This window comes from Hippoglossus hippoglossus, chromosome 10 (assembly GCF_009819705.1).
Source record: "Hippoglossus hippoglossus isolate fHipHip1 chromosome 10, fHipHip1.pri, whole genome shotgun sequence".
Lineage (NCBI taxonomy): Eukaryota > Metazoa > Chordata > Actinopteri > Pleuronectiformes > Pleuronectidae > Hippoglossus > Hippoglossus hippoglossus.
The window spans coordinates 23,443,867-23,462,820 of record NC_047160.1 but is presented as its reverse complement, the minus strand read 5'-3'; the positions used below and the strand labels follow the sequence as shown (position 1 = coordinate 23,462,820).

The 18,954-nt window shown below is 41.9% G+C and overlaps 1 protein-coding gene across 4 annotated transcripts in view; it reads right to left on the bottom strand.

Annotated features, from left to right (window-relative positions):
- Positions 1-18,954, bottom strand: part of ldb2a (LIM domain binding 2a) — an 85,367-nt gene that overhangs the window by 22,706 nt on the left and 43,707 nt on the right. For all 4 annotated transcript variants that reach the window (XM_034598432.1, XM_034598433.1, XM_034598435.1 and 1 more), the window contains exon 3: positions 7,307-7,479. In XM_034598432.1, the coding sequence (XP_034454323.1) occupies positions 7,307-7,479 (173 nt within the window). The remainder of the gene's footprint in view (positions 1-7,306; positions 7,480-18,954) is intronic.

Sequence of the window (18,954 nt, the reverse complement as noted above, 5' to 3'; positions counted from 1 at the left end):
AGGACAAAACACTCGGGCATGTATGAAGAAATAAATTATCCTTTACATAATTCCAGCATGTGTGTTTTTAGTGCTTCTGTGGTCTTACCCAGCAGCAGTGAAATAACTTGTGTTCACCAGTGAACCAGCGTTTCCTGATGTTCTCCAGGTGCTGGAGCACTTCAGTGAAAGCACGCAGCACTATTGATTCTGTTTTCCATATAGTACCGACTGTGTCTCATAGCCTCAACTATAGCTCTTAGTTCTCTCTGCCTCTCTGAAACTGGTGAATTAATTGTCCCGCAGCCTGAATCAGACCAGCAATAAGAATCACTTTAATTGCAACAAATGTGCAGGAGTTTGTCTTTGTGGCAAACTGCTGCAGAGATATATTAACCACACAGATGCGACTGAGGCTTCCAGTGTCGATTCCATCACACAAAGCTATTTATTCCCCCAACTGGTTCAAATAGAATACTGGCATATTTTGTTTTAGCTAAATACCGTTCCCCCGTGGAAACTAAAAAGGAGGAATATCCCCTCAAATTAAAAAAGTGGTCCATTAAACGGTACGGCCCCTCACAGAGAGTCCCTCATTGATTTAAGAGCGGGGTCATAAATCTTCCACCCATCGGGGCTGAGATCAGGGATCTCCGGCTCAAAAGAGCCAGAAAGAATAACAGCGCCCCGCTGCTCAGACACTATTCAATACTGTACTCTAACATGACAATCTATTAACAGCCGAGGAGCCGAAGGTCATTAGATCGATTATCGTGAGCATTCATGACCGCCTCCGGTGCATATAAATAGGTTCAAAGTTGACTAAATATCCTCAATTATATAGCAAGGAGGTGCTGACATGTCTTATAAACACAGTAACTCAACACGGCCCGCTGCAGGGACAGAGAGAGGAGCCTGACATTCATATTTAGATCACAGCATTAATTGTTATTTATGGTTATTGCAAACATAAATAAGTGAAGGATGCTATAAATATGGTGTTTACAGCAAATGGGTCCAGTTGACGACTGAAACATTGAACCTCAGGTGGAAACATCGGCTTATTATAGCAGATATACATCAATATTGTGTATAGGCCAAACAAAAAGTAAAATAAACTATAGACACAGACATATCTTAGTATCTTACCGTCCTTATTGATACGGTTTATATGAATAAACAATGATATTGCTGCTATATCGTTAACAGATTTCTTTTAATTGTCTCAAGCATTAATATTCGTCTCATGCTCCGAAACTCACTCATCAGTCAAACTGTCAATTAACTCGGAGCCGAGAACCTCATTTAATAATCTACCTCAAGTATTTCAGAGTCAGGAAATAAAGTGACGCACACCTGTGAGACACGTGCCTCCACACGCTGTCGGCACCGAGCAGGGATGTCAGAGTCCCCGGTTAGACGTTAAACAGACACTGCAGCAATAACTGCAGGCGGCCATAAGCAATCACACAAATCAAACAAGTGGGGTTAAATTAGAGGAGCACCTGAGACGAGTAGATATCCAGTCAATAATCTGATTCATGTTATCAATGCATAAGTAAACAGAGCAATCGCACATCTCATGATACATCTGTCGCAATCCAAACCCTTATGTGAAGACAAATAGGGCACAGACAACACAAAATAAACACAAGAAGTCCCACTGGTAATAAAACCACTTAAGACAACTAGGATTTTGTCACACCTTGCAGGAGGATTGACGTGTTCAGTAATAGAGGCAATTCAATGCAATGCTAACATCAATATAATTGAATATCTATAATCACAGAAATATAAGAATTACATCTCGACTGTGTCTGCAATTAAAGGAACCTGAATCCAAGCAGATCCCAGAAACCTCAGGCCGCTGATAACACATCCACTGGTAAAAAAAAGAAATCCACCCGGGGAATTAAATTCTCTTGTGCTGTGATCACGATGTCACAAACTTGCCTCGCCTTTTTGCTCCCTGCTCGCCTCCCAGCATGCAGCGGCCCCCGACTGGGCACCGGTAACAAGGGCCGTGGCCTGTGAGCCAACACACACCGGTCAGGGGAAAGAGGGGCCTGCTGGGCAGTGAACAGAAGTGCCGGGAGGCCGCTGGGCTTTCGGGTCAAATTGGCGCCCCGTGTCACCTTGTCAACACCTCGCCGACCTGCCAACGCTCACACGTTGTCTCGCAGCCACCTGGAGAACGCCACCCACTCTTAGCACCCCCTCGCCGTAACCCCACCCATTCGTTAGCGTGCAGCACCCGAGCGATGAGGTGGAGATGGAGCCAGAAGACAAGAAACTGTGTTGAAATTCTAAAAATGGTTTTGTCACTGTTACATTACATTTAATTATTTATCATATTCTTTCACTTTCTCCATCTGTGTCATTGTAGCATCAACTTGTTAATCAATCGTTTCTTTGTTTTCAGAAAAGCAAGAACCTGCTTTGACATTTAAGGCCATGCTTATGAGAAATATATATTTTTAGGAATAAGTAACAAGGAAAATCCCTGCTCGCCAGACATCCACTCCTTCTGGATCCAGAATCTTGATCATTAGTGTCATTGTTTCTTGAGAAACTACGAAACCTTGAGTAATACGCAGATGTAAAAAAAACTATATTCACCGATACCAAAAATGTCCTCTTCCTTAACAGAGGCAATTTCCTCCAAGTCCGTGTGGTTCTTTCTTCAGAAAAGACAATTTCTTGCACGATATTTTCTAACTCCTGATTCTTATGATATTGTGGTTCTGATTAGTGTAAAGATGAAGTATTTTGCTATTTGTGAGACAAATACTAAAGTATAATTTAACAAGATGCTCCACAAAATGATGACGTACCACATGACAAAATTATAATAAAACTATGACTTTATTCTCTCAGAGTTTAGTCCCTTTAAACTTATTACAAGTTGAACCCTATATTTGCAGTTTGGTCCATTGTTTTCTAAGATAAGACAAGATAAGATAAGATAAGATAAGATAAGATAAGATAAGATAAGATAAGATAATTCATTATCAGTCCCACAACAGGGACATTTGCAGTGTTACAGCATCAAGGGCAGTACAAATTTGACATCAGTAAAGTAATAAGTAATATGCAATACTTATATGTGTAAGAAATATAAAAATATAGAAAAATACATATGGAATACAAACTAATACATACAGTGTAAATAGAAAATGCTCAGTGTGAATATATGTAAAGTGAAATGGATTGATGCTCCATTGGATTGCACCGACAGAAATGAATATTGCACAGTTCAGAGAGTCGGACCTGAGGTAAAGATCATTCTCTCAGTGATGATAAACATTGAAGTCACCAGGTTTATCGCTGGGATCAGAAAACACAGTGTTATCATGTTGATGAGGTTCAGTGGGATCAGACCCACATCTCAGGTAGATCTGCAGCAGCCTGAGGTGACTTAAGGACAGATTCATCTGCATGTTCTGTTCTGTTCAGGTCACATTTATCAATAAACACGTGAAACCATAATAACATCAAACACCAAGTTAAAAACCATGTTGAAGATGAGATTGACGACAGCTCGTTGCTGCTGGTTGACTTATTTAAACAAGGCTATTTGGAAGTAAAACTCAAACTGAGAACACCCACAAATTCTATTATTATCCTTCATTACACAGGGAAATCGTGTCAGAGCAAAAAGATGGTGAGAAATGACGATTGTTACGAATCCAGTTTCATTTCTGCTAAAAAATTGTAAGTCATTGCGAGGTTTTTACAGCAGAAAACATGGACGTGTAGGTTTAACATCCTTATAATGATTATAAATTATAATTTACATATATTTGCTGCAGGTTTTTTACATAAACATGTATTATAGCTGTGACCTAGACAAAGCATATAGGCCATTTGCTATGTTTTCATCATCTGTATTGTTTTACCCTTTAATCCTGTTATTTATAAATTTGATGTCAAATAAACTGAACTGAAATCATCACAGTTTTCACATCCGTCTTTTCTCAGCGTCTCAAATCACACGGACTTTAGTGTCGTTATTTCTGACGGACAACAATGGCTAAAACAGCTTTAGCCTAAAAAAAAACAACAAAAAAACATGAGACCCAAGTTGTAATCAAGTAGAATAATTCGTTAAATGTGCTCTTGCCTGTAAAGCAAATGTGAATTAGAGTTTTTGAGAAAGAGAGCGAGTGAGAGAGAGAGAGAGAGAGAGAGAGAGAGAGAGAGAGAGAGAGAGAGAGAGAGAGAGAGAGAGAGGGTGAGAGACAAGCAAAGAAAGAGACAGGCAGAGAAAGAGAGAGAGAGAGAGAGAGCAGGAGTGAGGGGGAGAGCAAGAGAGCGAGTTGGGAGCTGGGGATGATTTCTCTAGGGATGAAGGATGCGAGTGTGTGTGTGGGTGCAGGGTGCGGGGGTTGAGGGGGGGGGAGCAGAGAAGAAGAAGAGGGGAGGATGAGAGAGAGCGGTGGAGTAGAGAGCGAGGGGAGAATGAGCGAGTCGGGCAGGGGAATGAGAGAGAGCGGGGGGGTGGGTGGAGGAGAGCGAGGCGAGGCAGAGCTGATTGAGATTCGGGCCTCCAGAGCTGCAGGCTCCCGGCTGCTCTGAGCTCAGGGAGAACACGCGCAGTTATTGGAATTCTTCTTCTTCTTTTTTTTTTTTTCTTCCCCTCTTTCTTTTTCTAATGAATTAATTCTTCTCATCCAATTTAGGTGAAGATGAAAAGAGAGCAGCGCTGGCAGCATCAAATTTAGCTTCTTTTTTTTTTTGTGTGTGTGTGTGTTGTTGACCGGGGCCTCGACCGTTTGTGTTGCTGCTCCTGTTCGGTTAATATCTGACACTCGTTATATTTATATAATGTTCTTTTTTTTTTTTAAGGTGGAGCCTTGTTTACAAAAATCCAACAACAGCAACATTTAAAGAAAAATGTCCTGTGTGCGTTATTGTGGATGTTTCACGTTTTCATTTACTAATATGATAACACAAAGAGCCCCCCACCCCCGCTTCCCTGCTCCACCTTTACCAATTTACACACACACACACACACACACACACACACACACACACACACACCTCGTGCCCATCCCCCACCCAACCTCCAGCCCCCCCCTTGCATGGATTCAAAACCACCTCTGCTGAAAATGTACAGCGACGTGACCTCAGGATCCCCACATGCAGGCGCTCATGCGTGTGAATATGCAGCAGCGTGTAAACACACCTGCCTCACGTGAACTGACACCGAGCCTCTGCTAAATAAAGGTCCTGCAACTACAAGACGTCTCACGTGTGAACGATCGCAAAGGGGCTTCTTCAGGAAGTCATATTGAAATGTGATGAATTACAGCTGTTTGTTTAATATACGGAGGTCAGAGTTCAACACAGGTAAAGTGGCACATTTGCACGTTTATGTAGTAATGCAAATGTTTTTAGTTATAGAAAACGACTTTAAACTATTACATATCACGATTAATAATATTAATCTCTTATACAAGTTAATACTTCAATGACCAAATATGTTTATATTGACAAACAGTCTATTACTAAATACACTGTATATCCGAGAATACATGCAATGGGTTTTGTTTTAATAAAATTCTCTCTTCCTGTGAAACTTTTGATGAGTCATCTTGACGTCAGGGCAGAATATAACTTTTTTCTCCCGATAACTAAGACGAGATGATGACGAGACGACATCGTTAAAACATTAACTGCGACTATATCAACATCGAGTTTCTTAGATTTTATTCAATCCTTAGAATATCACACTGACATTTGCCGAAAAGTACCTTTAAAAAAAAGATCCTCTATTGTTTTCCTGTGAACCACTTAACACTGAAAACATCTGCGTCAAGTCATTTCTGACTCAGATTCGTTTTTTTTTACAAAGAACTCGAGAAAAAACAAAATATGCAGTAAATCCGTCGCTGGTGCTGTTTTCTATTTCACAAGGAATTTTCAAGAAAAGACAAAGCACGACCCCGGAATGACACCCGATACCAAGGAATTCTTGAATTAGGGTCATTTGCATTGGAAACTTGTCATGTGATCTCAACCCAGTGGCACATTTTGATCATTTTCTTTTCACAAAATCAGATTTCAGATCTTAATAACAGGACAAAATGACTTGCTAAAAATTTTCTTTTTTTCTCAATTATGTTTTTTTAATTCCTTTTTAGTCTCACAGCCCTTGGCAGGTCAGCCACAAAGTTAATTTCAGACTCTGCACGCCACACACACACACACACACACACACACACACACACACACACACACACACACACACACACACACACACACACACACACACACACACACAAGTGAGAGCCTACTGTCAATCCTGAAAACAAGGCGGCGTATAGCTGTTTAATGTCAGAACAATCCGGTCCGGTGCTGTAGCTCAGGGTTCATGGTACAGGGAACATGGAATCCCTTTAGCTCGGCTGCTCGCCGCTGACAAGGTATCTGGCCTCAGATTCATTTAGAGAGTCAGCAGAAGAACACTAAGAGTCAGCTAGCCATCTGGATCAGACTGTAGTGGAGCAGATATTCACTCCCGCTCGCTGGGGGATTCGCTCCCCGAAGTCAAAAGCAGATGAGCTCAGCTTTGGCGCGTTCAGAAGACCTCGGTGTCAGGTTCGGATTATCTCACCTGAGCAACTTGTGTTTCCTCTGCTTTCTCCTGCTCCTGTCTGTGCATCACTTGTACGGCAAAACCAAACCCGTGCTATCCCGAAGATCTTACTCGTGTCCCTGTCCTTCAGTACCAGGTGTCGACTTTAAGAGCCGGTCGACACCTTCAACAGGAGGGTTTTGAAGTTAAGGAGCTAAGCGTTAAATTCTTTACGTTTTTACGGCCTTATAAAGCACCTGATTACGATATTTCAGCTTGAACACGCCATCTGCATAAATTCATGTAATGCATTCAAACTGAGAATTACATGAAAATGGGTGTTTTTCAGAGTCTAGAGAACAAAATAACTCACTTTTCTCTAAGAAAGGGTGGAAAAATGAAAACTAGAGAAAGGGACATGAATTAAATAAATGCACATTTACCTAAAGTGGATTTAGTGTTGAGTTACTCTTTAAATTTCACTAAATTGCGATGCAGTCATTCCCAAAAGGATCCACTGCTTCAGAAATAGTGAACAGACGTATGAGATAACACATAGATCTTCTAATATCCGACTGTGGAGCCACCAGCCACGACTTGAAAACTCAGGGATGAAACAGAAAAAAGGAGAATCAACGGCTGTGAATGGATTTGATCTTTCACCAGTTAAACACCTCGTCTGGTCCATTATCATAGCTTGTGATCAATTATTCATGGTGGGAGACGCGCGGAGGGGTCAGGTGTTACCTTTGTAAACATTGGCTTCCCGTGCTGGGTGACCATGGTGCACTGATCACAGTCCAGGGTGATGCAGGAATTGTGGAAGGACTCCTTGGAGTGTTTGAGGATGTAGTGGAGCTCGCTGACCCCTCCCTCGAACACCGTGCTGAAGTATCGTGGGATCAGCGTCCGGCCGATCGCTGCGGGGAGACAAAGGAGAGGGCACAGCTGCTAAATATAGGAGAGCACATGTGAAATGATGTGGAGAGGGGACACTGGGCTTAGTGGCCAACACATAGGAGAGGAGAGGGTGACAGCTTCAAAAACTGCCACTGATATAAGACCGATACTGCTGCTGCTGGTTATAGCTACAGGCTGCTAATGCTACTGCTAAGATTTACATCTGTATGGTGTTTCAAATTATTGCTACTGGTGCCAGTATGACACGTGTATGGAAGCATATGAGGTCATGAGCATGAGATTTATTTATTTTTGCATTTCGAAAATCAAGTTAAAATGTTAAAATACCAAAAATAATGTCGGAATGCCAAGAAAGACATGTCAAAATGTCGAGAATTTATGTTGAAATGTCAAAAATATAGTTGAAATGTTTCAATGTCGAACTAATTCAGAGCAATAAAAGTTTAAATATTGGGAAAAAAAAGTTGGAGTGAGGAGAGAAAAGATGGGATCTCAAGAATATATTTGAAATGTTGAGAATAAAGTCAAAATCATTCTCTTTTTGGGCAAGAAAGTGAAATTACACACTTCCCAAAAAATAAGGAATATTTCTCTTTGGAGGAAAGTCAAGTTTTAAGTAAACACACATTTTCTAAATCACCTTTTTTAATCAACATGTGAAGTCGAATGTCTCAAATGTTAAATGCTACTTTAACACGAGAGTTGTACAAACACTTTCCTTTTAATTAAATTGGCAAAACTGTGAAATCCAGAACAGTTCAAACAAAGAAAAAAAAAAAAACGAATGAATATGAATCTGAGGAGATTCGGTGGAAGAGTTCAGTCCCTAACATTGGACAGTTCTAAAAACCCTTAAAGGGTAAAGGATATTAAGTACTGAGTAGAGAACAACCAATAATAATTCACATTCTTTCAATTGCAGCATTAAACTTCTACAAAAGCTAATTTGTTGCATTTAATACCTAATAATTACACTTATATCATATTTAAGTTAAATTTAAGTCAACGAAAATGAGAAAGAACAGAAACTGCACAACAAGGAGAACTGCTTCAGATTAATTAATCAAGATAAACATTATATTGGCATAAACTGATCAGATGTTCAAACGGACGGGATTGAAATTCAAATATTTGAGAGCAAAGATATTTCTGTTTTTTCCTGTCGGAAAAACTTTAAACATCTGCACAGTTAGTTACCGCAATTTGCAAAGCATTGTGGGTACGGTGCATGATCCAATATGTCCAACTGTAATTGCGGGAACATACTGGTTCAGACATTTTCGGCCGTTAAAAAACAATAATCTCACCACCAAATCATTTTAAGCAGGGCTGTTATGTAATCTAGATGAACTTGTTGTTAAATGTGTGTTATTGATTAGCAGCCGCCCTCATGATCCGGGTTATTTCATGAACCCAGACCCTCAATGCAACAGGCACATAACAGATTCACACAAACTATTGGATTGTCCTGAAGCCCATCGATCGCCCGAGGACCGAACACTGAGCTGCCTTCAGGAAAGAAGTACAAAAAAAACTTTATTCTGAGATTGAGTCTGATTTTTCCTTGAAACAAGTGTCAAATACATTTTTTCCAGCGCAGGGAGGTAAATTCACTTCTTTCCAAGATTAAAGATTTTCTTAAAACAACCGACAGCATCAAGAATTCCAGCCTCTCGATCCACTTCCTCCGACACTTCATACAAACACACTCACTTTCAAATCGGAGCATATTCTCACACATTCTTCAGAATAATACGACTCCACGACTGAGTTTCAGGTATTAAACTGAATTATTAAGATGGACAACTTCTGCAGAGCAAACTTTCTGCAGGAGCCTAAAGAGACAATGAAGAGGCTGCATGATGAAAACCGGAGGAGGAGTCAGGGAGGGAGAGATTGTCTTCGGTGTTTTATCGCCCTCGGGCTTCGTCTGGTTTCCATCTCTACTGTGTTAGCTGGCTTCAAGAGGAAGGATGGATGATACACAGAGAGAGGCTAAGTTCCCCATCACATTATGGATGCACTGTGATGAATACTTTTTAGTATGAAATAATGTTTTTTTGTTGATGAAAACATTAACAGTATTTAATTTGGCTCATCAAGGGTTTTGTGAGCGTCTTTCCTTCGGCAACTTCAACACCATCGGCTTTTAAATTTGAGCTTTACAGCTTCTTTACCTCTGTGAAAATCCCACTGCACCTCGTAACTAAGAACCGGAAATCTAGCAACGCTCTCTACCCACCAGAGATGGAAGGAAGTTCAGTTGATGGAAGCAAGTTCAGTTATTTAATAATAGACAAGAGATTCATGATATCTACAAAAAAAATCAACTTGAGGTGCTTTAAATTAAAGAATACTCTGTTAACAAGAGTGTAAACTGAGAAATCTCCCAAGATTCAGTCACCTTATTCTAGAAAGTGATTCATTGTGTCAGGGCGGCACAGTGGTACAGTGGCACAGTGGTACAGTGGTACAGTGGGATAGCACCTCACAGAATGCAGATTCCTGGTAGTTTCAGACTGGGCGGGGGTCTTTGTGTTACCACCTTTCCATCTAGGTATAGTTCCAGGACCGGTTCGGAGCCAGTTCCTGAGCTCGAACCAGTTCTTTGTGTTTCGACAGCAGGGACAACTGGTTCCAGTGCGGCACCGACTGGTCAGAGGCTGTGGTTGGATTATCGTGAACAACTAAACCAACAAAACTTTGTTGTTAGCACAATTTGTGTTGAGTTTGCAAGTTCGCCCTGTGTCTGACTTTTCTCCGGGTTCTCTGGCTTCCTCCAGTCTAAAGACTAGATTGTGACTTATTTAATTTAGTCGTGTTGTCACCGCTTTATTTCAGTCCAAAGAGAAAACGAGGTGTTAATGCATCGTATTTAAGAATATAATGAAAGATTGTGTTTAGTGCACAACTGCATATGTAGATCAGGGATTGTACAGCATCAGCATCAGCAGCAGAGCAGCAGCTGCGTCAAACAGCTTTTATACGAGACAAAAACATATTAAACCTCTTCCTGTAACTGCAGAGCTCAATATTACAGTTTGTGCTTCTGGTCGAGCGGCTGAGCAGAACAACTCATACCGTCTCCAAACCTCATCCTGCAGGACATCCTCCCTTAAAGACCTTGTTTTTTTTATTTCTACGGCTTTAGGATTTCTGCTGAACACACAAACACACTCATTTTCAGCTCCAGCCTGCCTCACACACACACACACACACACACACACACACACACACACACACACACACACACACACACACACACACACACACACACACACACACACACACACACACACACACACACACACACACACACACAGACACACACGCCTTTGAGCTGCAGTGCAACCGCTGGCTTCATCCAAATATCACTGGGCAGTTCCACATGAGCGAGTTGACTTGCTCAAGGGCAGGGCCAGAAGTTACTGGAGGGGAAAGTGCTACTCATTCACTCTAATGCACAGGGGATCTGAACCAGCAACCGTCTGGACTGTAACTGGCGTTTTTTTTTTTACTTCTGGCTGAAAACTTTCCATGTCCCGTTTTATCCGAGTCTTCTTTTTAAATATCATTCCCTCCACCAAGGAGGTTGTGTTTTACCCACATCTCTTTTTTCTGCAGCGTTTCTATCACTTCCTCAACATTTCTGTCACTTTCTCAGGAAATAATCCATGGAACTAAAACAACTTTACATACATATTTAGGATTATTTGGGCTCTGAGTGTCATATCTTAACTTTACGTCCACACATCTTATGGACAGCCTCCACAGAGATCACCTGACACTGTAACAAAACACTGTTTACAGTAACAGTACACCGAGGTCCCTTGTTTCTCAGGACAACAGCGAGATACAGTGATTATATAATATGTTAGAAGGACAAAAGAAACAACCCTGCTTTGAAAATGGGTTGCTGGGGACATGCTGCTGCTTCAGGGAGACAATAAAATGCAATTCAGGAGGTCTGTGAGTTTGCAGGACTGTTAGATGCCAAAACACTGCACAGTGGTTTATTACACCACGAGACAGGACTGAACAACTTCGGTAAGTCTAACTGGAAGCAGCTTTTTTTTATTTTTTTTGACGCAGTGACCGTGAGTGTGCTGCTGCCAATGCAGCACCTTGACAGATGTTGTCACATTTCATTCTGCTAAATCGGAGCCAGGTACAACTTCTTTGTTGTGTGATTCCTTTTTTGCTGATGTGTGTTGTTCTATGCGGTGCTGAATGTCAGTCTGACGCTGTGAGTCCCAACCTGAGGTGCACCTGGACCCATGGGAGAACTCTGGCATTAAGGGATTGTGGAGAAGCTCGGCTCATTTGAACAAATGATTCTGATTTGTCTTGTTTTTTCTGTAATACATCTAAATATTTGTGTTCAGGAGGATTTATCTTAATAAAAAACACTAAACTACGAAGCTGCTGCACAATCGCACCGACCTGATCACTTTCACTCCACATGCTGCATTTGAGAGAGTGAGTGTGAGCAGAAAAGGTGAATAACAGTTTAAAGTAGTAGTGAAACATCCGCCTCTGCCAGGAAGTCAAGACTTTACCGACCCGACTGAAAAAATGAAGAGCCTCATCTAAAATATAAACTATTCCACGATCACTGTGTCTTCCGTTAAAATAACTGTAACAATATCCATTTATATCCATTTATCTGATAATTCTAGAAATTTCTGTTACTTTGAATTAACAGGTGATCGGCAGCGGCGGCTGAGATTCATCAATGTAAATGACACGTAACAACTTAGCGCAAACCGATTCTCCAAGTCCAGGTTCTTCGTACTGAATCGAGCTTCCTCTCTGACAAGTGAACAGCTGTTTGTGCAGCAGCGGTGGAGCAGCTTCAGGTTCCGTGGACTTAGTCCTCCTCTTTATTTGCACCGTCTCTATTACTGCAAAGTCACGTTTACAGTTTCAGAAAGAAAAGCTGCAACCAGCACCATCACAGGTGAAAAGTGCAAAATATGGGTTTAAAACCAGATGAATTTTGAATTACGACACCTTGCTGGAGTACTTGATCTTGTCTGACAGGGCTTTGGAGGACGTCGGGTCAGAAAAAGGTTGAGAATCACTGTAAGAAACCCTAAAACTAAAGACTTTCCTCTAGTCCTTTGTTTCTTTTTTAAGCATCAGCGCTATAACTGGGAATCAAACCTCTAATCCCGCCGAGTGTTAGTGACCCGGTCTACCCACTGAGCTACGCCTCACTGTTAAATAACAGCGAAAAACAAAACAAGCACAAATCCTGACTTTGGGATTACGAAGGCGAGCATGCTGGGATTTCCTTTAGCCTCTCGTTCCTCGCCTAGTGGAACAAGGCTCTCTGTTCCTCTGCATTTTCCTGCCCGTCAAATCTCCATCATTAGAGCACTGCTGGAAAAAAAAAAAAAATCGGGACAGCCACATTATCCAGCAGCACATGGCCTCTGATTTCAAGCAGAAATAATCCATCTTAGAGTCAACACTCTGTTGGCTAGAATTATGCTCGTTCTCCCCTTCCCCCAGGGTGGGTGGGTGGTCATGAGGAGGTGTGTGTGTGTGTGTGTGGAGCAGGGAGAGGAGGAGGAGGAGGAGGAGGAAGAGGAGGAGGAGGAGGAGGAGGAAAGGGGGATGAAGCCTGGGAATAAAACTTCATTTAGAAGTGAAATGTCCCCAAAGACAGTGGCTCGAGAGGCTCTTGAGGTCAGACCTAGATGGTGGAGTCTCAATCAAGAGAGAGAGAGAGAGAGAGAGAGAGAGAGAGAGAGAGAGAGAGAGAGGGATGAGGGTGATGCTGGCAGTCGGGTGCAGAGGATGGAGGGTGGGGGGGGTGTACCCGTGACTGGCATGTTTTTCAAATTCGATAAAGTCAGGCATGACTAAATAACACATACAATGTTTGGCATCGTGAGCAGTGGCTGAGGGAAGGAGAGGAGGGAGGGAGGCTGAGCTGCAGGGTCCGCTTGCTGTGGATGACTGTCTAAATGATGCTCTCTCCCTCTCTCTCTCTCTCTCTCTCTCTCTCTCTCTCTCTCCCTTTATTACTTGCACCACACTCCCTCTCTCTCTCTCTTTCTCTCTGTATCTTGCTCCCTCCCTCCCTCCCTCGCTCGCTCGCTCGGTCTCCACCACGGTTGAAAAACAAAGTACGTCTAGGAGTGGAGCTGACTGCTAATGCGGAGAAGCTCTGAGGAGACGAGGGGGAGGGTGGAGGGAGGTGGTGGAGGGGATTGGGATGGGGGGGGGGGGGGGACGAAGAAACGAGCGAGGGATGAAAAAAGGGAGAGAAGGAGGGAGAAACCAGGAGGGAAGATGAATAAAAAAAATAAGCTTGTCAATGGAGGGAACGAGGACTCGCTGACGGGGGGAGAATGAGTGAGCGAGGGGGTGAGACAGCAGGAGAGAGAGAGAGAGAGAGAGAGAGAGAGAGAGAGAGAGAGAGGGGGGGGGGGGGGGGGGGGGGGGGGGGGGGGTGCTCAGGTGATATGCAGGTCTGCCTCTCCCCCACCCCACCCCCCAACGCAGGAGTTTCGGTTGCGTCTCCTTAATCCAAACTGTGTAAAAGAAAACGCGGCGTGAGGAGCCCGGGGTGACAGTGTAATAGATAAACATGTTACAGTGGCCGATGCTCACGCAAGTCCTGCCTCAGTTCAAGCAAAGAGTTTCTGCTCATAAAGTTTCTGAGGTTAAAACATTTTCTACGCTCTACATCGTCTATTTATAACGTTAGCAAACACTTTGACTCACTAGCTTCCAGTCAGCAACGGGGGGGGGGGGGGGGGGGGGGTTGTACCCGTGACAGCAGGCCTCCATGTCTTTTAAGAACATTACTACAGTGATGGGGTGAAATACAGTTTTATCTCGTCGGAAAAATGATCGATTAATTCAAATTAAATATTCAAATATTTAAAGGTTTAAGGTAAAAAAAAATGTTTTGTCTTCTAGGTTTTATTAAGTCTGAATTAATCTTAAGTTTTCCTGAGGTTAGACAGATAGATTATAGATTATATTTTAGAGACAAAGATAAAACCCTTAACTTCCATCAAGCGACAAATACAAAGTGACAGGATGGTTCACAGGACAAAGTTCGATATTACGAATGAAATGCAGGAAATAAATGATCTACTTGATATGTCTCCTCAACTTCAATGGGCATGTTCCCCTTAGAATGAACTGTACTGATACTACAGTTAAACTTCTGCTCTGTTTGCTTCAGCTCTGTCACATCCTGAAATGATCCAATATCACCAGCATCTCTCAGTCGAGTCAAATAAAGAACCGTGATAATAAAGAGTGGGTCTGTCCCTCATGTCTTTAATGGATATACACATATGGATCTACATTTTGTTTTGTGTGTCACTGTAGGTTTTGCCTTGGTGATACGTGGACCGACTGTACGTCTGCAAACTTAAAGAAAAATACCCATCACACACTTGGTAAATATAATTAATAGATTCATAGTCTACCAACAAAAGTCAATATGTTCTTGGGTGGATTGATCTTTTGTGGTTGTAAAATCAAGCAGGGATGCAGACATGTCAAATAATAAAGTGTCCAGCTTCTCAAATGGGAAAACCTTCTGTTGAATCTGTTTTATGTCATTGTGAATAGTAAATATCTTTAGGTTTGAAACTTCTGAATAATAAAATAAGTCACATGCGACATCATGATTTATTGAATGATTAATCAAATATTTAAGAACAGTTGTCGTCCAGGTAATCGATGAAAAGAATCACTAGCCCTGAAAAAAATGAAATTCGATATCTTCATATTGTTCGGTTGGTCCAGCTGAACATCAAACTTATTGAGAACCTCTGAAAAATCTAACATTTTAATTAAATTAAAACGTTTTTCTTTCTGCTGATGATCTACTAATTTGAAGAAATCAGCCAATTAATCAATTAGATTCTAATTGATCAATCCGCCAGATTTTCATCAGAACACAACAATGTTCAGTCCAGAGAGGAGAAGCAGAAACTGCTGCTGCCACTCAGCCAGTCGGAGACACACAAGCTCCACACTAACAACACAATAAACGACGCTGTTTAAAAATAAAATACAAGACGACGTGGAAGACGTGTGAAGTGCGGACGGGCGAAGCTCCACGGTGAGAACATTTCCGGCAGAATCTTTCACTCCGGCGCTAAAAGGAGGCCCCGCGTTGTAGAGCCACGCTGAAAAGTCTATTATTTCTGTGTTAATGGGCAGAAAGATTTCACACCAACCGAGCAACGAGCCAAACACAACTTCAGACACACAACTGCAGAGGGACAGAGAACTCACACGGATCCCGCGTGAGATGAAACATTCAGTTGGGGCTGTTACTTATTTTTCTTTCCTCTTTACCTCCCCCCCCTACTTCTCTCTCCCGCTTTCTTTCCCTGTGTCTGTTTCCTGCACTGTGCTGATTGGCCCGTCTTCAGTCGCCGGGCGCTCCACAGAGATCCAGATTAGCTGGCCCTCGTTTGGGGGGGCGAACACGACAAGGAGCATATGCCTCTCAAGTAACGTGTTACCCCAAACATGCAATTTACAAATAATTACCATGGTATTAATTAGTCACATTAATTCATGCCACTTTGTCGGGATTGTTTCCCCCCTGTCGGTCCCCAGGACTCCTGCCAACAGCGTCAGCCAGCGAGACGGCGAGCGCGGTTTCTCTGCTCCGAAGCGAGCGCGGGGCATCAGAAGAAAGACGGGCCGCTGGCTGGTGCACACACACACACACACGTTCCACACGGGCAGCTACACGTATTCAAGTGGAGCCTTCATCTCCCCCTAATGGACGTGCACACCTACACGTGGACCCAACAACTAACAATATGCACAGATGCATGTGCTCATGTTCGAGATAAACACGTTATATAAATAATTTAAAGTATAAAACTACCGTTATTCGAATGCCATTAAAACTTGAAAAACCCACAATGCATTAGTACGTCTCTCGATACTTTCTGACTTCTGAGTCACTGGATCCAAAACAAGTCACAAACCAATGATTTCTCTTTTGAAAAAAGGCAAAATAATTTACTTAAGCAGGTGTCAAGTGGAGTTATTAGCGGACATAACAAAAAATGGGCTAAATTGTGCATTTGGAACTATTTTCAGCTGCAGATTCATACACATCCGGTGATCTGGTAGGATGTTGTATTTAGGTTTGAGTAAAAATAAAACTACAGTTCCCATTTTCATAGTAATGAGAGAACAGGTCACACGGAGCAACAGTGTGACTCACTGATGAGTTTTTAATGGCATCGAACAACAAAGGAGCCGGAACGCACAAAGGAGAGAATACGTCGGGATTTGAAAAACTCGCAAAATAATTGTTACGGGATCATTTCATTGTTGTTTTGTGCAACTTGTTTATTGTGAGGAAAATATAGAATATAAACAGACTGACTGGCTGATGCACAGACAATATTTCTAAACTGTTAGGACCGGCTCTTTCAATATTTCAGTAGCGCTGCCACTTTGATGGCTACGACAGTTTCAGTTTCAGAGACTGTCTGTATTTAGGATCCAGATTTTGACACTAATAACGGCGACTGATATGAAAACCTTTATTTTACAGTATAAACAGAGCAGAAAAGTGTGCATGTGTGTTTACATTTAATGGTAAAAAAGTGTATTTTCTCAATTCAAGTTCTATATATTTGGTTGTAATTGTGATTTTCATTCTATGTCGACTTATTTATGGTTAAACTGTAAAATATGAAGCTTTAATTATATTTATCTATCATAAGGATTTGATAACGACATCTTAGGAATCATTGGCAAATATTTATACACACATATCATATATCTGCTGCTATTTCTTTATGGTATTTTTGTATTCTCTAATATCAGTATTGGTATCAGCGTTAAAAAATGTATATTGATTCGACTCTGCTCCTTATTGGCTCAGGAGGTGATTCGACTCTGCTCCTTTTTGGCTCAGGAGGTGCAGGAGGTGGAGCGAGTGGTTTATCTCCACTACAATAAACTATATTATATACATGCAAAGCTTTTTACTCCACATGCACTCGCTCCTGTGATTCTCAGTGTGTGTTACTGCACACGCTGTCAGTCTAAGTGATTCTGCCTGTGCTTGTAAGTGTTTCATAGAGCAGAGCAGAAGATCTATACAACGTCTGTCCACTACCACAGTCATACCAACACACACACACACACACACACACACACATATATATAGAAACTCACACGTTCAACATACACATGTACAGTAATGATGCGCCCAGGGAGTAAGGGAGCTACATCCCTGGCTGGGAGGACAGATGTAGCCATAGGTAAACTATATGCACACCCACATACATGAACAAAGACAAACAGACGGAGATGTGCCAGAAAACATGAGTGAACTCCAGCTTCACCTCCTCCATCCCTCCTGGGTAAAGACACTGACCATTCACGACTGTTTAAACTGAAACCCAATTATTACAATTACTTCGTGTATAGACCATATACAAAGAAATCACTGCTTTATCACCATGAAAGGAGAAAGAAGTAGAATGAATAAATAAACAGAAAGATTGTTGGGCCACTCTTTATGATGTCCGTGTGTCCATTTACAGATGTGACTGATCCAAAAGCCCATAAGCAAGGCACATATTCCACCATCTATACAACTGCTACTACGTTTTTCATTTGACCACGGTGTTTTCAAACTAAAACGACCTCTGCCCACACCAGTGTTTTGGTTCTGTATCAGTTTTAATCCCTCGTCCATATCCTAACACGCCTGAAAACGCAAACCATGTGACCGCTCACATACACTGCACATGCGTGTGGCAGGAAGCATGTGGTCGTTGGCTGTAGAATTGTTGCAGAGAACAATAGCTCGTCTCCTACACATGTAAAAAGTTGTACCATTGTAAAATGCAGAATTTAGCTGTTAGCAAAGACAACAGGGTCAGAAACACTCGGAGTTGATTATCCATCTGAACTGGTTTAGCCGAGTCTGATGCTGGTGGTTTTCTTTTGGATGATGGTCATGTGATATGACCATGACCGAAAAAGACGCCAGAAGTATCTGTAGCAGAGTTGATGTATTTTCAAACTAGAAACTTAGTATTGTGGATGTAGCCTTAACTTCATGTCAAATGTGTCAATGTGGCCCGGGAAGAGTAAAATACTGTGGTTCTGCAGCTCCAAACTTCCAGATTGAACCCGTCACCAACATCCACAGGAAGTTGATATAGTAGAAGGCTGGATTCACGGCCGGTTGAAATAATAATAGGTATAACAGAGAGAGTGTTTAGCAGGCTGTCACTAAACACCCGCAAAGTGGCGGCCAACACAAAAGGAGTTTTGCTCCAAAGGAAAGTCATTACCTGGAAGTCATTACTTAAAGTTCATCATTCAATATCTGCAAAATATAGACAATCTACCGTGTTGAAGGGTAATCATTTTGTGAGCCGCAGATTAAAGCTACTTCTACCCTTTGAAAAGTACCACCATTTGTGTCTAATTTTGTGCCATCAATC